Source organism: Panulirus ornatus, chromosome 25 (genome assembly GCF_036320965.1).
Source record: "Panulirus ornatus isolate Po-2019 chromosome 25, ASM3632096v1, whole genome shotgun sequence".
NCBI classification, from domain to species: Eukaryota; Metazoa; Arthropoda; class Malacostraca; order Decapoda; family Palinuridae; genus Panulirus; species Panulirus ornatus.
Window position 1 is genome coordinate 13,299,352 of NC_092248.1, and position 22,389 is coordinate 13,321,740.

The 22,389-nt window shown below is 41.5% G+C and overlaps 1 protein-coding gene across 2 annotated transcripts in view; it reads left to right on the plus strand.

Annotated features, from left to right (window-relative positions):
• The window catches only part of LOC139757280 (protein HID1), a 115,713-nt gene that overhangs the window by 61,628 nt on the left and 31,696 nt on the right, over positions 1-22,389 (plus strand). For both annotated transcript variants that reach the window (XM_071677627.1, XM_071677628.1), the window contains exons 9-12: positions 6,455-6,580; positions 6,819-6,923; positions 15,708-15,872; positions 21,011-21,244. In XM_071677627.1, coding sequence (XP_071533728.1) covers positions 6,455-6,580; positions 6,819-6,923; positions 15,708-15,872; positions 21,011-21,244 — 630 coding nt within the window. The remainder of the gene's footprint in view (positions 1-6,454; positions 6,581-6,818; positions 6,924-15,707; positions 15,873-21,010; positions 21,245-22,389) is intronic.

Sequence of the window (22,389 nt, forward strand, 5' to 3'; positions counted from 1 at the left end):
CACTTTTAAGCTGGCACCCAAGGCCAGTGAAGTGTAAGCTCTATGTCTTGTGGATGTTGCTGATTGGCTGAGAGTTGCCATCTAGAAGAGCATTTGGCTGCATTTACCACTGAGTTGTTTGCATAGGATAAGTGTAGGCTTCTGTCTCCTTACAAAATATTTTTTTTTTCTTTTTTTTTTGCTTTGTCGCTGTCTCCCGCGTTTGCGAGGTAGCGCAAGGAAACAGACAAAAGAAATGGCCCAACCCACCCCCATACACATGCCTTGGTTCAATCCACTGACAGCACGTCAACCCCGGTATACCACATCGCTCCAATTCACTCTATTCTTTGCCCTCCTTTCACCCTCCTGCATGTTCAGGCCCCGATCACACAAAATCTTTTTCACTCCATCTTTCCACCTCCAATTTGGTCTCCCTCTTCTCCTCGTTCCCTCCACCTCCGACACATATATCCTCTTGGTCAATCTTTCCTCACTCATTCTCTCCATGTGACCAAACCATTTCAAAACACCCTCTTCTGCTCTCTCAACCACACTCTTTTTATTTCCACACATCTCTCTTACACTTACGTTACTTACTCGATCAAACCACCTCACACCACACATTGTCCTCAAACATCTCATCTCCAGCACATCCATCCTCCTGCACAAAACTCTATCCATAGTCCACGCCTCACAACCATACAACATTGTTGGAACCACTATTCCTTCAAACATACCCATTTTTGCTTTCCGAGATAATGTTCTCGACTTCCACACATTCTTCAAGGCTCCCAGAATTTTCGCCCCCTCCCCCACCCTATGATCCACTTCCACTTCCATGGTTCCATCCGCTGCCAGATCCACTCCCAGATATCTAAAACACTTCACTTCCTCCAGTTTTTCTCCATTCAAACTCACCTCCCAATTGAATTGACCCTCAACCCTACTGTACCTAATAACCTTGCTCTTATTCACATTTACTCTTAACTTTATTCTTTCACACACTTTACCAAACTCAGTCACCAGCTTCTGCAGTTTCTCACATGAATCAGCCACCAGCGCTGTATCATCAGCGAACAACAACTGACTCACTTCCCAAGCTCTCTCATCCCCAACAGACTTCATACTTGCCCCTCTTTCCAAAACTCTTGCATTTACCTCCCTAACAACCCCATCCATAAACAAATTAAACAACCATGGAGACATCACACACCCCTGCCGCAAACCTACATTCACTGAGAACCAATCACTTTCCTCTCTTCCTACACGTACACATGCCTTACATCCTCGATAAAAACTTTTCACTGCTTCTAACAACTTGCCTCCCACACCATATATTCTTAATACCTTCCACAGAGCATCTCTATCAACTCTATCATATGCCTTCTTCAGATCCATAAATGCTACATACAAATCCATTTGCTTTTCTAAGTATTTCTCACATACATTCTTCAAAGCAAACACCTGATCCACACATCCTCTACCACTTCTGAAACCACACTGCTCTTCCCCAATCTGATGCTCTGTACATGCCTTCACCCTCTCAATCAATACCCTCCCATATAATTTGCCAGGAATACTCAACAAACTTATACCTCTGTAATTTGAGCACTCACTCTTATCCCCTTTGCCTTTGTACAATGGCACTATGCATGCATTCCGCCAATCCTCAGGCACCTCACCATGAGTCATACATACATTAAATAACCTTACCAACCAGTCAACAATACAGTCACCCCGTTTTTTAATAAATTCCACTGCAATACCATCCAAACCTGCTGCCTTGCCGGCTTTCATCTTCCGCAAAGCTTTCACTACCTCTTCTCTGTTTACCAAATCATTTTCCCTAACCCTCTCACTTTGCACACCACCTCGACCAAAACACCCTATATCTGCCACTCTATCATCAAACACATTCAACAAACCTTCAAAATACTCACTCCATCTCCTTCTCACATCACCACTACTTGTTATCACCTCCCCATTTGCGCCCTTCACTGAAGTTTCCATTTGCTCCCTTGTCTTACGCACTTTATTTACCTCCTTCCAGAACATCTTTTTATTCTCCCTAAAATTTAATGATACTCTCCCCCACTCCCCTTACTTCCATTGTTCTCACCATTTTTACAAAATATGAGAGTGGTTAATTTACCAAAATATGTCTCTCTATGCTCTCAGGACACTGCTACAGAGACAAAAAGTTGTTCATCCCTCAGACTTACGTTCTTTTCATATAAATTAAGATCCCACAGTCATGCTTATCAAAGGGATATAGACTAGGTCTGTAATCACTACTTTCTAATCTTACAAATTGCTGGTTCTGCTTGGGATCTGCCTCCCATTCTTACAGGTGTGTCTGCCATACTTCTGCTAACATTGTATAATTTCACTCTACTCTTCACACACATCAGAATGAGGGAATTACTTTCTCATATGGCAACTCCATCCACCACTTGCCTTGTTTTCATGGTGTAAGAATGCTGATGTAGTGGTGGGGGCATGGCATGTCCTGAGAAGTGTGTGCCTTTGATTAATGGAGATTTACTGTAGATACATCATCTCCTAAGAAAAGGCATCCAACTCTCCTCTGTGATCAATACAGGGATATTGAAACTTCTAGGCTTCTTCAGTGACTCATCCTTTGTTTAGGTTGGCATCAATAGCCGGCAAATAGACTCTGCAATGTGTGCGGAATTTAAGTGTGGCAGGAAGTTAAAGGTGTAGGTTAACACCAGTAGCACTGTTCTTTGCAAGTGTAAATTGATTCTCATAGCACCAGTAGGGTTGAAATATTAATAGTCAGGACCTGCATGGAAATGTAAAAGGGACAAAAGTTGAAGTGTACGCAAAAATATGAACCAAATAAAAATCGGAGCCTGCATGGAAACATGAGGTGGACAGTAGTCATGGCTCATTGGAAAACATTTCGGCATACATCTATCAAAAGTCAGCAGTGCCAGGAATATGTTTTGGAGAATAATTTCTGCATTCTGGGAAAAGATTTAGAGAACTCATATACCTACCACCAGCACCCGCTCTGTTCAAGAATTACAGCTGATATTTTTTTCTCTTCTTTGTATCGGTGATTCGTTTTTGGTTGATAATTTTCTATTACCCAGGCGATGTATGGTATGGGCTATAAGATTGGATTGTTGTTGTGTTTGTTTTTCTGAATTTTTTTAAGGACGTAGTTTATGATAAATTGATCCTCTGTTTGAGTCCAATATATTTGATAGGATGAGATAATCTAGCATACATTCTTCAAACTTTCTGTCATTAAAGAAATTGGTCTCATATCAAAACATATCATTATTTTCTTTCCATTTTGTGTTGTTGCCCATGACATATCCAAGGCTTTTGACAGGGTTTGGCATCGGGGTCTCATCATTAACCTCTCCTCCTTTGGCTTCTCTCCCTCACTTTGTTCCTTCATATCTAGCTTTCTCTTTGGCCAGTCTATCTATGTGGTTGTTGATGAATCAGCCTCCCCTCTTTTCACCATCAACAGTGGTGTCCCTCTTGGTTCTGTCTGTCCCTACACTTTTTCTCTTTTTTTTCAACAATTTCTTCTCTGTGAATAATCCAATGCACTCATGTGCTGACAACTCAACACTGCATTCATCCACATCCTTCAGTTCTGCTCCTTCTTCTCTCACTTGATCTGCATCTCATCTTGACACAGCTTCCTTAATAAACTCAGACTTGTACAGGATATCTTAGTGGGGTAGACAAAGTTTAATGCCTCCAAGACCCAATTTCTACCCATCTCTCTGTCGAAAACTCCTTACAACTCTCGCCTCTCCTTTGACAGTTTTGTAATTCCACCTCTTGACTCATTGAGCATACTTGGTATTACTGTAACATCCTCTCTTTCTTGGAAACCCCACATTACAGGAATAGTTAAGTCTGCCTCTAAGAAACTGGGTGTCCTATTTGATGTTAAAACTTCTCTTCTAAACAGATGTTCCGTTTATACAAGGAATTTGTCCTCACATTTTGAGTAGTTCTATCTCTGTATCCTTACTTGATAGAGTCGAGTCGAAAGTGATCCAACTTATAAACTGTCCCAGACTAACTTCCAGACTTGACCTCCTTGCCCTATTCTGCAATGTTGGTTCACTTTCCCTCTTCTTTAGGTACTGTATTACTTTGGTTTTTGCTCCCTAGAACTAGCTGCTTGTGTGCCTCCACCACTAGCTATACCATGCAATACTCGGCAAGCTGTTGCATCACATTATTATTGTGCGGCCATCAGAAACTCAAGGGTGGGCCATATTGATGTTTGCTTCCTCCTTTAAAAATCAAAGCTTTGGAACTCTCTACCTTCTCATGTCTATCCCAATACCTATGACCTGGCATCAAAAGACAGGTTTTTCACATCTCAAAAATTCTTGAATACTTTCCCTTGTCTTTTCTTTTTCCTCTCCGTTCGTAATTCTTTCTTTATTTCAATTAAGGCCCAGCCCTGATGTGCACTTTTGTCTGTGACTGGAGCCCTCAACATTTAGAAAAAAGGTAGAAAAAAACGATACTACTATGAGTAAGTCATAAAAGATGTAGGGCTTGGTGGGCCATTGCTGCTTCAGATCACAGATAACTTATAAATGATTATTTTATTAATTTTGTCATACATAATCGCTGTTTCCCGCATCATTGAGGTAGTGCCAGGAAACAGACGAAGAATGGCCCATTCATTCATACACACACACACACACACACACACACACACACACACACACACACACACACACACACACACACACACACATATATATTTTTCCAAAAAAGGAACAGAGAAGGGGGCCAGATGAGGATATTCCCTCAAAGGCCCAGTCCTCTGTTCTTAACGCTACCTCACTAACGCGGGAAGTGGCGAATAGTATGAAAGAAAAGAAAGAATATATATATATATATATATATATATATATATATATATATATATATATATATATATATATATATATATATATATATATATATACAGTGAATGTAGGTTTGCGGCAGGGGTGTGTGATGTCTCCATGGTTGTTTAATTTGTTTATGGATGGGGTTGTTAGGGAGGTGAATGCAAGAGTTTTGGAAAGAGGGGCAAGTATGAAGTCTGTTGGGGATGAGAGAGCTTGGGAAGTGAGTCAGTTGTTGTTCGCTGATGATACAGCACTGGTGTCTGATGCATGTGAGAAACTGCAGAAGCTGGTGACTGAGTTTGGTAAAGTGTGTGAAAGAAGAAAGTTAAGAGTAAATGTGAATAAGAGCAAGGTTATTAGGTACAGTAGTGTTGAGGGTCAAGTCAATTGGGAGGTAAGTTTGAATGGAGAAAAACTGGAGGAAGTAAAGTGTTTTAGATATCTAGGAGTGGATCTGGCAGCGGATGGAACCATGGAAGCGGAAGTGAATCATAGGGTGGGGGAGGGGGCGAAAATCCTGGGAGCCTTGAAGAATGTGTGGAAGTCGAGAACATTATCTCGGAAAGCAAAAATGGGTATGTTTGAAGGAATAGTGGTTCCAACAATGTTGTATGGTTGCGAGGCGTGGGCTATGGATAGAGTTGTGTGCAGGAGGGTGGATGTGCTGGAAATGAGATGTTTGAGGACAATGTGTGGTGTGAGGTGGTTTGATCAAGTAAGTAATATAAGGGTAAGAGAGATGTGTGGAAATAAAAAGAGCGTGGTTGAGAGAGCAAAAGAAGGTGTTTTGAAATGGTTTGGTCACATGGAGAGAATGAGTGAGGAAAGATTGACAAAGAGGATATATGTGTCAGAGGTGGAGGGAATGAGGAGAAGTGGGAGACCAAATTGGAGGTGGAAAGATGGAGTGAAAAAGATTTTGAGTGATCAGGGCCTGAACATGCAGGAGGGTGAAAGGCGGGCAAGTAATAGAGTGAATTGGATCGATGTGGTATACCGGGGTTGACGTGCTGTCAGTGGATTGAATCAGGGCATGTGAAGCGTCTGGGGTAAACCAGGGAAAGCTGTGTGGGGCCTGGATGTGGAAAGGGAGCTGTGGTTTCGGGCATTAGTGCATGACAGCTAGAGACTGAGTGTGAACGAATGAGGCCTTTGTTGTCTTTTCCTAGCACTACCCTCCACACATGAGGGGGGAGGGGGACGGTATTCCATGTGTGGCAAGGTAGCGATGGGAATGAATAAAGGCAGACAAGCGCAAAGTGGGAATATTTTCCTGATAATTAAGTAATAACTTGATAATGCTTTCTACGTGGTAACTGTCCATTTGTCAGATCAAGGTAAGAGCAGATGGCAAACCATCGTGCTTCCATGATAATGTTACCAAAGGGATGTATCCTTTCACTTCCTAAAACAATTTTTTTTCATAGGGGATATATAATTGTATGTTGTATATATGTTAAGCTTTTTTAAATCAGTCTTTGATAGGTTTTAAATGTTTTCATGAATTTCTCAAAATTTCATTGTAGTATTACAAGGGTTAATGTAATTGGATATTTCAATTGCAGCAAGAGTGGGGTTGATGCATATTGGGGTGTTTATTTTACTGCTACTGAGTGGTGAGAGAAACTTTGGAGTCCGACTGAACAAGCCCTACACTGCTTCTGTTCCGATGGACATCCCAGTATTTACAGGTTGGAATCAGGTGTGCTTGTTTTCAGTGAATAATGTATAAGAATAGATATGATGGTGCTACAGTTGAGTAAAGTCTAAAGTTTTGAGCATCTTAAGTATTTAGGGAAATTAGTGTAGATACTGTTGGGTAATGATGAAAAACCTAAAGAATCTAAGAAATGTTGTATGAACCACCATGCCAGTTGCAGTATGTTTTACAGTGATTAGCAATAATTATCTTTTTCTCAATACTTCCAGGCACGCATGCTGACTTGATGATCATTGTGTTCCATAAGATTATCACCACAGGCCACCAGCGACTTCAGCCACTCTTTGACTGCCTACTCACTATTCTCGTCAATGGTAGATCCTCATTGTCTTCTACATTTGTATCTTACACTGTTTGTGTTGTCTTTTGATAAGCTAAGTAACTTTTTTGATTCCTCTTTCCAAACTAAGTGGGGGTAGAAGGAGCATGATTTTGAACTATCTAAGCCCATATAGTATATGTACTTGCCATTTCTCACGTTAGCAAGGTAGTGTTCAAGAACAGATGTGTAAGCACTTGAAGGAAAACTCCTCACTTGACCCCTCTATCCATTCCTTCTTTAGGAAAAGTAAAAGTTGGGGGATTTCCAGCCCCCATGCTCCCATCCCTTTTAGTTACCTCCTATGACAAACAGGGAAGACAAAGGAAGTATTCATTCTCCCCTATCCCCAAGTATAATATACATATATTATGCAGTCTGTTGTGGATGAGAGGGCCTGGGAAATGAGTCAGTTGTTCGCCGATGATACAGCTCTAGTGGCCGATTCATGTAAAAACTACAGAGGTTGGTGACCAAGTTTGATAAAGTGAGTGAAAGGAGAAAGTTGAGAGTAAATGTGAATAAGAACAAGGTCATTAGGTCCAGTAGGGTTGAGGGACAAGTTTATTGGTAAGTTTGAAGGCAGAAAAATTGGAGGAGGTGAAGTGTTTTAGATATCTGGCAGTGGACTTAGCAGGAGATGGAACCATGGAAGTGGAAGTGAGTCACAGGATGGGGGACGGGGTAATGGTTCTGGGAGAGATGAAGAATGTGTGGAAGGAGAGAACACTAACTCGGAGAGCAAAAATGGGTATGTTTGAAGGAATAGTAGTTCCAACGATGTTATATTGTTGCAAGGCATGGGCTATAGATAGGGTTGTGGATGTGTTGGAGATGAAATGTTTGAGGACAGTATGTGGTATTAGGTGGTTTGATTGAATAAGTAATGTAAGAGTAAGAGAGATGTGTGGAAATAAAAAGAGTAAGGTTGAGAGAGCAGAAGAGGGTGTGTTGAAATGGTTTGCACATGTGGAGAGAATGAGTGAGGAAAGATTGACGAAGAGGATATATGTGTCAGAGGTGGAGGAAACAAGGAGAAGTGGGAGACCAAATTGGAGGTAAAAGGATGGAGTGGAAAAGATTTTGAGCGATCGGGGCTTGAACATACAGGAGGGTGAGAGGCGTGCAAGGAGCAGAGTTAATTGGAACACTGTGGTACAGCAGGGTCAATGTGGTGTCAATGGACTGAACCAGGGCATGTGAAGCGTCTGGGGTAAACCATGGAAAGATCCGTGGGGCCTGAATGTGGATAGGGAGCTATGGTTTTGGTGCATTATACATGACAGCTAGAGACTGAGTGTGAACGAATGTGGCCTTTTGTCTGGTTTCCTGGTGCTACCTCGCTGACGCGCGGGGTAGCGATGCATATGATAGAGTTGATAGAGATGCTCTGTAGAAGGTATTAAGAATATATGGTGTGGGAGGTAAGTTGTTAGAAGTGGAGAAAAGTTTTTATCGAGGATGTAAGGCATGTGTACATGTAGGAAGAAAGGAAAGTCATTGGTTCTCAGTGAATGTTGGTTTGCGTCAGGGGTGCGTGATGTCTCCATGGTTGTTTGATTTTTTTATGGATGGGGCTGTTAGGGAGGTGAATGCAAGAGTTTTGGAAAGAGGGGCAAGTATGCAGTCTTTTGTGAATGAGAGAGCTTGGGAAGTGAGTCAGTTGTTGTTCGCTGATGATACAGCGCTGGTGGCTGATTCAGCTGAGAAACTGCAGAAGCTAGTGGCTGAGTTTGGTAACGTGTGTGAAAGAAGAAAGCTGAGAGTAAATGTGAATAAGAGCAAGGTTATTAGGTACAGTAGGGTTGAGGGACAAGTCAACTGGGAGGTAAGTTTGAATGGAGAAAAACTGGAGGAAGTGAAGTGTTTTAGATATCTGGGAGTGGATTTGGCAGCAGATGGAACCATGGAAGCGGAAGTGAATCATAGGGTTGGGGAGGAGGCGAAAGTTCGTGGAGCGTTGAAAAATATGTGGAAGTCGAGAACATTATCTCGGAAAGCAAAAATGGGTATGTTTGAAGGAATAGTGGCTCCAACAATGTTATATGGTTGCGAGGTTGTGCAGAGTTGTGCAGAGGAGGGTGGATGTACTGGAAATGAGATGTTTGAGGACAATATGTGGTGTGAGGTGGTTTGATCAAGTAAGCAATGAAAGGATAAGAGAGATGTGTGGTAGTAAAAAGAGTGCGGTTGAGAGAGCAGAAGAGGGTGTTTTGAAATGGTTTGGTCACATGGAGAGAATGAGCGAGGAAAGATTGACAAAGAGGATATATGTGTCAGAGGTGGAGGGAATGAGAAGTGGGAGACGAAATTGGAGGTGGAAAGATGGAGTGAAAAAGATTTTGAGTGATTGGGGCCTGAACATGCAGGAGGATGAAAGGCGTGCAAGAAATAGAGTGAATTGGAACGATGTGGTATACCAGGGCCGACGTGCTGCCAATGGATTGAACCAGGGCATGTGAAGCGTCTGGGATAAACCATGGAAAGTTCTGTGGGGCCTGGATGTGGAAAGGGAGCTATGGTTTCAATGCAGTATACATGACAGCTAGAGACTGAGTGTGAACAAAAGTGGCCTTTGTTTTTTCCTAGCGCTACCTTGCGCGCATATGGGAGAGGGGGTTGTCATTTCATGTGTGGCAGGGTGGTGATGGGAGTGAATAAAGGCAGCAAGTATGAATTATGTACATGTGTATGTATGTATATGTCTGTGTGTGTATATATATGTATATGTTGAAATGTATGGGTATGATTATGTGCATGTATGGACGTGTAGGTATATGCATGTGTATGTGGGTGGATTGGGCCATTCTTTCATCTGTTTTTTAGTGCTACCGCACTAACGTGAGAGACAGCGACAAAGTATAATAATAATAATAGAAATATATTTTTTTTTTTTTTTTTTTTAATACCCCGTCGCTGTCTCCCGCGGTTGCGAGGTAGCGCAAGGAAACAGACGAAAGAAATGGCCCAACCCCCCCATACACATGTACATACACACGTCCACACACGCAAATATACATACCTACACAGCTTTCCATGGTTTACCCCGGACGCCTCACATGCCCTGATTCAATCCACTGACAGCACGTCAACCCCTGTATACCACATCGATCCAATTCACTCTATTCCTTGCCCTCCTTTCACCCTCCTGCATGTTCAGGCCCCGATCACACAAAATCCTTTTCACTCCATCTTTCCACCTCCAATTTGGTCTCCCTCTTCTCCTCGTTCCCTCCACCTCCGACACATATATCCTCTTGGTCAATCTTTCCTCACTCATCCTCTCCATGTGCCCAAACCACTTCAAAACACCCTCTTCTGCTCTCTCAACCACGCTCTTTTTATTTCCACACATCTCTCTTACCCTTACGTTACTCACTCGATCAAACCACCTCACACCACACATTGTCCTCAAACATCTCATTTCCAGCACATCCATCCTCCTCCGCACAACTCTATCCATAGCCCACGCCTCGCAACCATACAACATTGTTGGAACCACTATTCCTTCAAACATACCCATTTTTGCTTTCCGAGATAATGTTCTCGACTTCCACACATATATTTGCGTGTGTGGACGTGTATGTATATACGTGTGTATGGGGGTGGGTTGGGCCATTTCTTTCGTCTGTTTCCCTGCGCTACCTCGCAAACGCAGGAGACTGCAACAAAGCAAAATAAATAAATAAATAATATAGATATATATATTTGACTTTCTAAAAGGGGAAACAGGAGTCACGCGGGGAGTGCTCATCCTCCTCGAAGGCTCAGATTAGGGTTTCTCAATGTGTGTGGATGTAACCAAGATGAGAAAAAAGGAGAGATAGGTAGTATGTTTGAGGAAAGGAACCTGGATGTTTTGGCTCTAAGTAAAATGAAGCTCAAGGGTAAAGGGGAAGAGTGGTTTGGGAATGTCTTGGGAGTAAAGTCAGGGGTTAGTGAAAGGACAAGAGCAAGTGAAGGAGTAGCACTACTCCTGAAACAGGAGTTTTGGGAGTATGTGATAGAGTGTAAGAAAGTAAATTCTAGATTGATATGGGTAAAACTGAAAGTTGATGGAGAGAGATGGGTGATTATTGGTGCATATGCACCTGGGCATGAGAAGAAAGATCATGAGAGGCAAGTGTTTCAGGAGCAGCTGAATGAGTGTGCTAGTGGTTTTGATGCACAAGATCGGGTTATAGTGATGGGTGATTTGAATGTGAAGGTGAGTAATGTGGCAGTTGAGGGAAAAATTGGTATACATGGGGTGTTCAGTGTTGTAAATGGAAATGGTGAAGAGCTTGTAGATTTATGTGCTGAAAAAGGACTGGTGATTGGGAATACCTGGTTTAAAAAGCGAGATATACATAAGTATACATATGTAAGTAGGAGAAATGGCCAGAGAGCGTTATTGGATTACGTGTTAATTGATAGGTGCACGAAAGAGAGACTTTTGGATGTTAATGTGCTGAGAGGTGCAACTGGAGGGATGTCTGATCATTATCTTGTGGAGGCTAAGGTGAAGATTTGTATGGGTTTTCAGAAAAGAAGAGAGAATGTTGGGGTGAAGAGAGTGGTGAGAGTAATTGAGCTTGGGAAGGAGACGTGTGTGAGGAAGTACCAGGAGAGACTGAGTACATAATGGAAAAAGGTGAGAACAAAGGAGGTAAGGGGAGTGGGGGAGGAATGGGATGTATTTAGGGAAGCAGTGATGGCTTGCGCAAAAGATGCCTGTGGCATGAGAAGTGTGGGAGGTGGATTAATTAGAAAGGGTAGTGAGTGGTGGGATGAAGAAGTAAGATTATTAGTGAAAGAGAAGAGAGAGGCATTTGGACAATTTTTGCAGGGAAAGAATGCAAATGAGTGGGAGATGTATAAAAGAAAGAGGCAGGAGGTCAAGAGAAAGGTGCAAGAGGTGAAAAAGAGGGCAAATGAGAGTTGGGGTGAGAGAGTATCATTAAGTTTTAGGGAGAATAAAAAGATGTTTTGGAAGGAGGTAAATAAAGTGCGTAAGACAAGGGAGCAAATGGGAACTTCAGTGAAGGGGGCTAATGGGGAGGTGATAACAAGTAGTGGTGATGTGAGAAGGAGATGGAGTGAGTATTTTGAAGGTCTGTTGAATGTGTTTGATGATAGAGAGGCAGATATAGGGTGTTTTGGTCAAGGTGGTGTGCAAAGTGAGAGGGTTAGGGAAAATGATTTGGTAAGCAGAGAAGAGGTAGTAAAATCTTTGTGGAAGATGAAAGCCGGCAAGGCAGCAGGTTTGGATGGTATTGCAGTGGAATTTATGAAAAAGGGGGTGACTGTATTGTTGACTGGTTGGTAAGGTCATTTAATGTATGTATTATTCATGGTGAGGTGCCTGAGGATTGGCGGAATGCATGCATAGTGCCATTGTACAAAGGCAAAGGGGATAAGAGTGAGTGCTCAAATTACAGAGGTATAAGTTTGTTGAGTATTCCTGGTAAATTATATGGGAGGGTATTGATTGAGAGGGTGAAGGCATGTACAGAGCATCAGATTGGGGAAGAGCAGTGTGGTTTCAGAAGAGGTAGAGGATGTGTGGATCAGGTGTTTGCTTTGAAGAATGTATGTGAGAAATACTTAGAGAAGCAAATGGATTTGTATGTAGCATTTATGGATCTGGAGAAGGCATATGATAGAGTTGATAGAGATGCTCTGTGGAAGGTATTAAGAATATATGGTGTGGGAGGCAAGTTGTTAGAAGCAGTGAAAAGTTTTTATCGAGGATGTAAGGCATGTGTACGTGTAGGAAGAGAGGAAAGTGATTGGTTCTCAGTGAATGTAGGTTTGCGGCAGGGGTGTGTGATGTCTCCATGGTTGTTTGATATGTTTATGGATGGGGTTGTTAGGGAGGTGAATGAAAGAGTTTTGGAAAGAAGGGCAAGTATGCAGTCTGTTGTGGATGAGAGAGCTTGGGAAGTGAGTCAGTTGTTGTTTGCTGATGATACAGCACTGGTGGCTGATTCATGTGAGAAACTGCAGAAGCTGGTGACTGAGTTTGGTAAAGTGTGTGAAAGAAGAAAGTTAAGAGTAAATGTGAATAAGAGCAAGGTTATTAGGTACAGTAGGGTTGAGGGTCAAGTGAATTGGGAGGTAAGTTTGAATGGAGAAAAACTGGAGGAAGTAAAGTGTTTTAGATATCTGGGAGTGGATCTGGCAGCGGATGGAACCATGGAAGCGGAAGTGAATCATAGGGTGGGGGAGGGGGCGAAAATTCTGGGAGCCTTGAAGAATGTATGGAAGTTGAGAACATTATCTCGGAAAGCAAAAATGGGTATGTTTGAAGGAATAGTGGTTCCAACAATGTTGTATGGCTGCGAGGCGTGGGCTATGGATAGCGCTGTGTGGAGGAGGGTGGGTGGATGTGCTGGAAATGAGATGTATGAGGACAATATTTGGTGTGAGGTGGTTTGATCGAGTAAGTAATGTAAGGGTGAGAGAGATGTGTGGAAATAAAAAGAGTGTGGTTGAGAGAGCAGAAGAGGGTGTTTTGAAATGGTTTGGTCACATGGAGAGAATGAGTAAGGAAAGATTGACCAAGAGGATATATGTGTCAGAGGTGGAGGGAACAAGGAGAAGTAGGAGACCAAATTGGAGGTGGAAAGATGGAGTGAAAAAGATTTTGAGTGATCAGGGCCTAAACATGCAGGAGGGTGAAAGGCGTGCAAGGAATAGAGTGAATTGGAACTATGTGGTATACCGGGGTCGATGTGCTGTCAATGGATTGAACCAGGGCATGTGAAGTGTCTGGGGTAAACCATGGAAAGTTGTGTGGGGCCTGGATGTGGAAAGGGAGCTGTGGTTTCGGTGCATTATTACATGACAGCTAGAGACTGAGTGTGAACGAATGTGGCCTTTGTTGTCTTTTCCTAGCGCTACCCTGCACACATGAGGGGGGGAGGGGGCTGTTATTCCATGTATGGCGAGGTGGCGATGGGAATAAATAAAGGCAGACAGTATGAATTATGTACATGTGTATATATGTATATGTCTGTGTGTGTATATATATATGTACATTGAGATGTATAGGTGTGTATATTTGCGTGTGTGGACGTGTATGTATATACATGTGTATGTGGGTGGGTTTGGCCATTCTTTCGTCTGTTTCCTTGCGCTTCCTCGCTAATGCGGGAGACAGCAACAAAGCAAAATAAAATAAATAAATAATATATATTGTATATATTTTATACATTATTATACTTTATTGCTGTCTCCCACATTAGCGAGGCAGCGCAAGGAAACAGACAAAATAAACATCCACACACGCTCATATATATACCTATATATTTCAATGTATACATACATATACATACACAGACATATACATATATACACATGTACATATTCATACATGCTGCTTTTGTCCATTCCTGCCGCTACCCCGTCACACATGAAATAGCACCCCCCTCCCTCCGCGTGCGCGTGAGGTAGCACTAGGAAAAGACGACAAAGGCCACATTCGTTCACATTCAGTCTCTAGCTGTCATGTGTAATGTTATATGGTTGCGAGGCATGGGCTATAGATAGGGTTGTGCGGAAGAGTGTGGATGTGTTGGAAATGAAATGTTTGAGGACAATATTTGGTGTGAGGTGGTTTGATCGAGTAAGTAATGAAAGGGTAACAGAGATGTATGGTAATTAAAAGAGTGTGGTTAAGAGAGCAGAAGAGGGTGTATTGAAATGGTTTGGTCACATTGAGATAATGAGTCAGGAAAGATTGACAAAGAGGATATATGTGTCAGAGGTGGAGGGGACGAGGAGAAATGAAAGACCAAATTGGAGATGGAAGGATGGAGTGAAAAAGATTTTGAGCAATTGGGGCCTGAACATACAGGAGGGTGAAAGGCATGCGAGGAATAGAGTGAATTGGAACGATGTGGTATACCAGGGTCAGAATAGAGTGAATTAGGACGATGTGGTTTACCGGGGTCAACGTGCTGTCAATGGATTGAACCAGGGCATGTGAAGTGTCTGGGGTAAACCATGGAAAGTCTTGTGGGGCCTAGATGTGTTAAGGAAGCTGTGGTTTCGATACATTACACATGACAGCTAGAGATTGAATGTGAACGAATGTGGCCTTTGTTGTCTTTTCCTAACGCTACCTTGCATGCGCATGGGGGGATAGGGGTGCCATTTTATGTGTGATGGGGTGGCAACGGGAATGGATGTGTACACATGTATATATGTATATGTCTGTGTATGTTTATGTACGTATATGCTGAAATGTATAGGTACATATATGCGCGTGTGTGGGCATTTACATATATACATGTGTATGTGGGTAGGTTGGGCCATTCTTTTGTCTGTTTCCTTGCACTAACTCGCTAACACGGGAGACAGCAACAAAGTATGATGATAATAATGAATATACATATATAGACACAGACAGTCAGGTTTCACCAGGCCTGCTGGAGATTACATTTATAAATGAAAAGTCATCTTTAGCTAGTCTGTATCACTTTGAATATAGTCTCATCAAGAAACTTTTCATGCCAAAGATGTCTACATTTCCCTGCTACTCTGGGGTTCTGCAAATACAAGAGGGAAAAATTAGGCTCATAGCTTTTTTGAGGTTCATTCATACCAGATGCCTTTGGGTAGTGTGGGCATTGTCCTGAAAGAATTAATTGATGGATATAGATATGAAATAAACATGTGCATTATGTTACGAACTTTTGTGCAGTCTTCAAAATCAGAACATTGTATCTTAAGAGCACTCTTAGTCCATCATTTGGCTCACCTTCTGTTTAAGTGACGTCATCCTTTCTTACAGTGTCACCGTACATCAAGACCATGTCCATGGTGGCATCTAATAAGCTGCTACATCTCTTAGAGGCATTCTCCACTCCATGGTTCCTCTTCTCAGCACCACATCACCACCATCTTGTATTCTTCCTCTTGGAAACATTCAACAATATCATCCAATATCAGTTTGATGGTAAGTGTTTGCTGAATGATCACGGGATCTGCATTGATGTAGAAGTATTTCATTATGGTATAGTTCAATTTGAAAACAAAAGCAATTTTTGGTATTTTTGTGAGGGTTATTAGATTTGCTTGAAAAGCCCAGTGTAAGGGCCATTTTTCATGCTGAATACTTATCTGGGGTTGAAGTATTGTTTTAAGTGAATTGGAGCGATGTGGTATACAGGGGTTGACGTGCTGTCAGTGGATTGAATCAAGGCATGTGAAGCATCCGGGGTAAACCAAGGAAAGCTGTGTAGGTATGTATATTTGCGTGTGTGGACGTGTGTATGTACATGTGTATGGGGGGGTTGGGCCATTTCTTTCGTATGTTTCCTTGCGCTACCTCGCAAACGCGGGAGACAGCAACAAAGTATAAAAAAAAAAAAAAAAAGAATATATATATATATATATATATATATATATATGTAGGTTTGCGGCAGGGGTGTGTGATGTCTCCATGGTTGTTTAATTTGTTTATGGATGGGGTTGTTAGGGAGGTAAATGCAAGAGTTTTGGAAAGAGGGGCAAGTATGAAGTCTGTTGGGGATGAGAGAGCTTGGGAAGTGAGTCAGTTGTTGTTCGCTGATGATACAGCGCTGGTGGCTGATTCATGTGAGAAACTGCAGAAGCTGGTGACTGAGTTTGGAAAAGTGTGTGGAAGAAGAAAGTTAAGAGTAAATGTGAATAAGAGCAAGGTTATTAGGTACAGTAGGGTTGAGGGTCAAGTCAATTGGGAGGTGAGTTTGAATGGAGAAAAACTGGAGGAAGTGAAGTGTTTTAGATATCTGGGAGTGGATCTGGCAGCGGATGGAACCATGGAAGCGGAAGTGGATCATAGGGTGGGGGAGGGGGCGAAAATCCTGGGGGCCTTGAAGAATGTGTGGAAGTCGAGAACATTATCTCGGAAAGCAAAAATGGGTATGTTTGAAGGAATAGTGGTTCCAACAATGTTGTATGATTGCGAGGCGTGGGCTATGGATAGAGTTGTGCGCAGGAGGATGGATGTGCTGGAAATGAGATGTTTGAGGACAATGTGTGGTGTGAGGTGGTTTGATCGAGTGAGTAACGTAAGGGTAAGAGAGATGTGTGGAAATAAAAAGAGCATGGTTGAGAGAGCAGAAGAGGGTGTTTTGAAGTGGTTTGGGCACATGGAGAGGATGAGTGAGGAAAGATTGACCAAGAGGATATATGTGTCGGAGGTGGAGGGAACAAGGAGAAGAGGGAGACCAAATTGGAGGTGGAAAGATGGAGTGAAAAAGATTTTGTGTGATCGGGGCCTGAACATGCAGGAGGGTGAAAGGAGGGCAAGGAATAGAGTGAATTGGAGCGATGTGGTATACCGGGGTTGACGTGCTGTCAGTGGATTGAAGCAAGGCATGTGAAGCGTCTGGGGTAAACCATGGAAAGCTGTGTAGGTATGTATATTCGCGTGTGTGGACGTATGTATATACATGTGTATGGGGGGGGGGGTTGGGCCATTTCTTTCGTCTGTTTCCTTGCGTTACCTCGCAAACGCGGGAGACAGCGACAAAGTATAATAATATAATAATATATATATATATATATATATATATATATATATATATATATATATATATATATATATATATATATATATTATCCCTGGGGATAGGGGAGAAAGAATACTTCCCATGTATTCCCTGCGTGTCGTAGAAGGCGACTAAAAGGGGAGGGAGCGGGGGGCTGGAAATCCTCCCCTCTCTTTTTTTTTTTTTTTCCCCCCAAAAGAAGGAACAGAGAAGAGGGTTAGGTGAGGATATTCCCTCAGAGGCCCAGTCCTCTGCTCTTAACGCTACCTCGCTAACGCGGGAAATGGCAAATAGTTTCAAAAAAAGAAAGGAAAATATATATATATATATATATATATATATATATATATATATATATATATATATATATATATATATATATATGGTTGTTTAATTTGTTTATGGATGGGGTTGTTAGGGAGGTGAATTCAAGAGTTTTGGAAAGAGGGGCAAGTATGAAGTCTGTTGTGGATGAGAGAGCTTGGGAAGTGAGCCAGTTGTTGTTCGCTGATGATACAGCACTGGTGGCTGAATCTTGTGAGAAACTGCAGAAGCTGGTGACTGAGTTTGGTAAAGTGTGTGAAAGAAGAAAGTTAAGAGTAAATGTAAATAAGAGCAAGGTTATTAGGTACAGTAGGGTTGAGGGTCAAGTCAATTGGGAGGTAAGTTTGAATGGAGAAAAACTGGAGGAAGTAAAGTGTTTTAGATATCTGGGAGTGGATCTGGCAGCGGATGGAACCATGGAAGCGGAAGTGGATCATTGGGTGAGGGAGGGGGTGAAAATCCTGGGAGCCTTGAAGAATGTGTGGAAGTCGAGAACATTATCTCGGAAAGCAAAAATGGGTATGTTTGAAGGAATAGTGGTTCCAACAATGTTGTATGGTGGCGAGGCGTGGGCTATAGATAGAGCTGTGCGCATGAGGGTGGATGTGCTGGAAATGAGATGTTTGAGGACAATGTGTGGTGTGAGGTGGTTTGATCGAGTAAGTAACAAAAGGGTAAGAGAGATGTGTGGAAATAAAAAGAGCATGGTTGAGAGAGCAGAAGAGGGTGTTTTGAAATGGTTTGGGCACATGGAGAGAATGAGTGAGGAAAGATTGACCAAGAGGATATATGTGTCGGAGGTGGAGGGAACGAGGAGAAGTGGGAGACCAAATTGGAGGTGAAAAGATGGAGTGAAAAAGATTTTGTGTGATCAGGGCCTGAACATGCAGGAGGGTGAAAGGAGGGCAAGGAATAGAGTGAATTGGATCAATGTGGTATACCGGGGTTGACGTGCTATCAGTGGATTGAATCAGGGCATGTGAAGCATCTGGGGTAAACCATGGAAAGCTGTGTAGGTATGTATATTTGCGTGTGTGGACGTGTATGTATATACATGTGTATGGGGGTGGGTTGGGCCATTTCTTTCGTCTGTTTCCTTGCGCTACCTCGCAAAACGCGGGAGACAGCGACAAAGCAAAAAAAAAATATATATATATATATATATATATATATATATATATATATATATATATATATATATATATATATATATATAAATATATATATATATATATATATATATATATATATATATATATATATATATATATATATATATATTTTTTCAAACTATTCACCATTTCCCACGTTAGCGAGGTAGCGTTAAGAACAGAGGGCTGGGCCTTTGAGGGAATATCCTCACCTGGCCCCCTTCTCTGTTCCTTCTTTTGGGGTGAAAAAAAAAAAAACGAGAGGGGAGGATTTCCAGCCCCCCGCTCCCTCCCCTTTTAGTCGCCTTCTACGACACGCAGGGAATACGTGGAAAGTATTCTTTCTCCCCTATCCCCAGGGATAGGGGAGAAAGAATAAAAAAAAATATACATATATATATATATATATATATATATATATATATATATATATATATATATATATATATATATATGTAGGTTTGCGGCAGGGGTGTGTGATGTCTCCATGGTTGTTTAATTTGTTTATGGATGGGGTTGTTAGGGAGGTGAATGCAAGAGTTTTGGAAAGAGGGGCAAGTATGAAGTCTGTTGGGGATGAGAGAGCTTGGGAAGTGAGTCAGTTGTTGTTCGCTGATGATACAGCGCTGGTGGCTGATTCATGTGAGAAACTGCAGAAGCTGGTGACTGAGTTTGGTAAAGTGTGTGAAAGAAGAAAGTTAAGAGTAAATGTGAATAAGAGCAAGGTTATTAGGTACAGTAGGGTTGAGGGTCAAGTCAATTGGGATGTAAGTTTGAATGGAGAAAAAGTGGAGGAAGTAAAGTGTTTTAGATATCTGGGAGTGGATCTGGCAGCGGATGGAACCATGGAAGTGGAAGTGGATCATAGGGTGGGGGAGGGGGCGAAAATTCTGGGAGCCTTGAAGAATGTGTGGAAGTCGAGAACATTATCTCGGAAAGCAAAAATGGGTATGTTTGAAGGAATAGTGGTTCCAACAATGTTGTATGGTTGCAAGGCGTAGGCTATGGATAGAGTTGTGCGCAGGAGAATGGATGAGCTGGAAATGAGATGTTTGAGGACAATGTGTGGTATGAGGTGGTTTGATCGAGTAACGTAAGGGTAAGAGAGATGTGTGGAAATAAAAAGAGCGTGGTTGAGAGAGCAGAAGAGGGTGTTTTGAAATGGTTTGGGCACATGGAGAGAATGAGTGAGGAAAGATTGACAAAGAGGATATATGTGTTGGAGGTGGAGGGAACGAGGAGAAGTGGGAGACCATATTGGAGGTGGAAAGATGGAGTGAAAAAGATTATGTGTGATCGGGGCCTGAACATGCAGGAGGGTGAAAGGAGGGCAAGGAATAGAGTGAATTGGAGCGATGTGGTATACCGGGGTTGACGTGCTGTCAGTGGATTGAATCGGGGCATGTGAAGCGTCTGGGGTAAACCATGGAAAGCTGTGTAGGTATGTATATTTTGCGTGTGTGGACGTATGTAATACATGTGTATGGGGGTGGGTTGGGCCATTTCTTTTGTCTGTTTCCTTGCGCTACCTCGCAAACGCGGGAGACCAACAAAGCAAAAAAAAAGAAAATATATGGATATTCTTTCAAAATATTATGTGATTATTTGCTTTGTATGTGATGAGTATTTATCAGCTTCGGAAAGATTTGTGAGATATTTTCCAATGTTATATCAAGTTTAGAAGCTTTTCATTACATTATATTTGAATTTTAAAATGAGGTTTTCTGAGGTTAATAAATTTGCTTTAGAACCCCAGTATATGGACTATTTTTCATGCTGAATACAAATCTGGGATTGAAATATTGCTTTGGTGTCTCATTAAATCCTGTGATTAAGTATTTAAATGGTTACTAAGAAGTTTCTGTGATTATTGGTGTCATATTTAATGAGTATCTGTTGGCTTTAGGAAGTACTGTGAGATATTTTCCATGATTACTTCATGTATAGAAGTATTTCATTATGGTATACTTGCTGGCTGAAGTGGTTTGAATGGGGTGAGTTTAGTGTCTGCAAAGAATTGTGAGCATATAAGGAAATCAGTCTTTACTTTCTGAGTATTTCTGTCTTAATAATTATCCTTACAGGTAATAGCAACTTAGTGTATACAATCATCCGCAAGCGACAGGTGTTTCATTCCTTAGCCAACTTGCCGACTGACTATGGAACTATCAACAAATCTCTCAACAGACGAGGCAAGAGAGGACTATTAAGACAGCCTTCCACGGAATCAACTCGTAACCCAAATACAATGGAAGGAGCTGTACCTGCCCAGCCAGCCCAACCTGGCACAAAAACTGCTACTCTTGCTGCCATGCCTGGTAAGTGAAAATTGGTGGGCATGAGAGAAGGTTTGTATGCAAGAGGAAATGTCTAACATAGAGCCAAAGGAAGTGTATGTATCTTCTTTCCATCCACCTGAATGTGTTCAAGAAAAGCAAAAATTCTTATAAGTTGTTCTCATTTATCCTATACATAAAAGTTTTATCAGAAAGAGAGCATATTGAAAAGCAAGGAAAAGGGAGGGAGATACAGAATGTATATGGATGTTTTTCACATATGTTATGTAGACACAAGAGAGGTGAAATTTTCACTCTCTTTCTCACTCCTTCTAGTGGATGAAATTGTAATTCTGTACCTAAGAAATTTATGTTCTGTAAGGTTTCGTTTATTGTAAATCAAAATATCAGTACTGATGGCTTCAGTGTGGATTAGGAATAAATGAATGACTCAGAGTCGAATGTTATGATAAAAGCAGTGGCTATATGTGACTTTGTGAAGTGTATTGCCAAAGGATGGAGAGATCTCAACTAAACAAAAACATGTCAATATGATGGTAAGGATGAAGAGGTTGTTGATAATGAAAATACTTTAAGGAATGAGACTGAAGGTTGCCAGGAAGACTGTGATGAAGGAACTAAGAGGGAATTATTGGAAAAAGCAAATGAAAAGAAAAGGTGCAGAAATAGAGACAAAAAATGGAAAAGAAAAAGGAGGATTGAAAAACCAAAAATGACCAGATAGTAAGGAAATATAAAGACTCTACCTCAAAAATGAATATGCAGATTCAGTGTTAAATATAGGAATGGTTAACCTCTACTACAAGGGAATGCAGAGATCTTTAGAATACAATTCCAGGCTTCCAGAAGAATATGAGTATGGCTGTTATCATGAGTGTAGGTGACAGGATTGGTGTAGATTTCAGCACCCAGTTAGAAAAAACAATGATAATGAACAAAGACAAATTAATAGATATTAAAGAGATGGACAGAGTTGGAGACACAACAAAATATACTCAAAAGTTAGAAAAAACATTGAAGGAAATGAAAATATGTTGAGGGAAAAGATGATTAGAGGAACAAACTATGCTTTAATTCAAATTTTGGCATGACTATGGTAACAACAGTACTACCTTAAATCAACCCCCCTCTTTATTTTCTTAGCCAACTCTTACTTTTTATGTTAT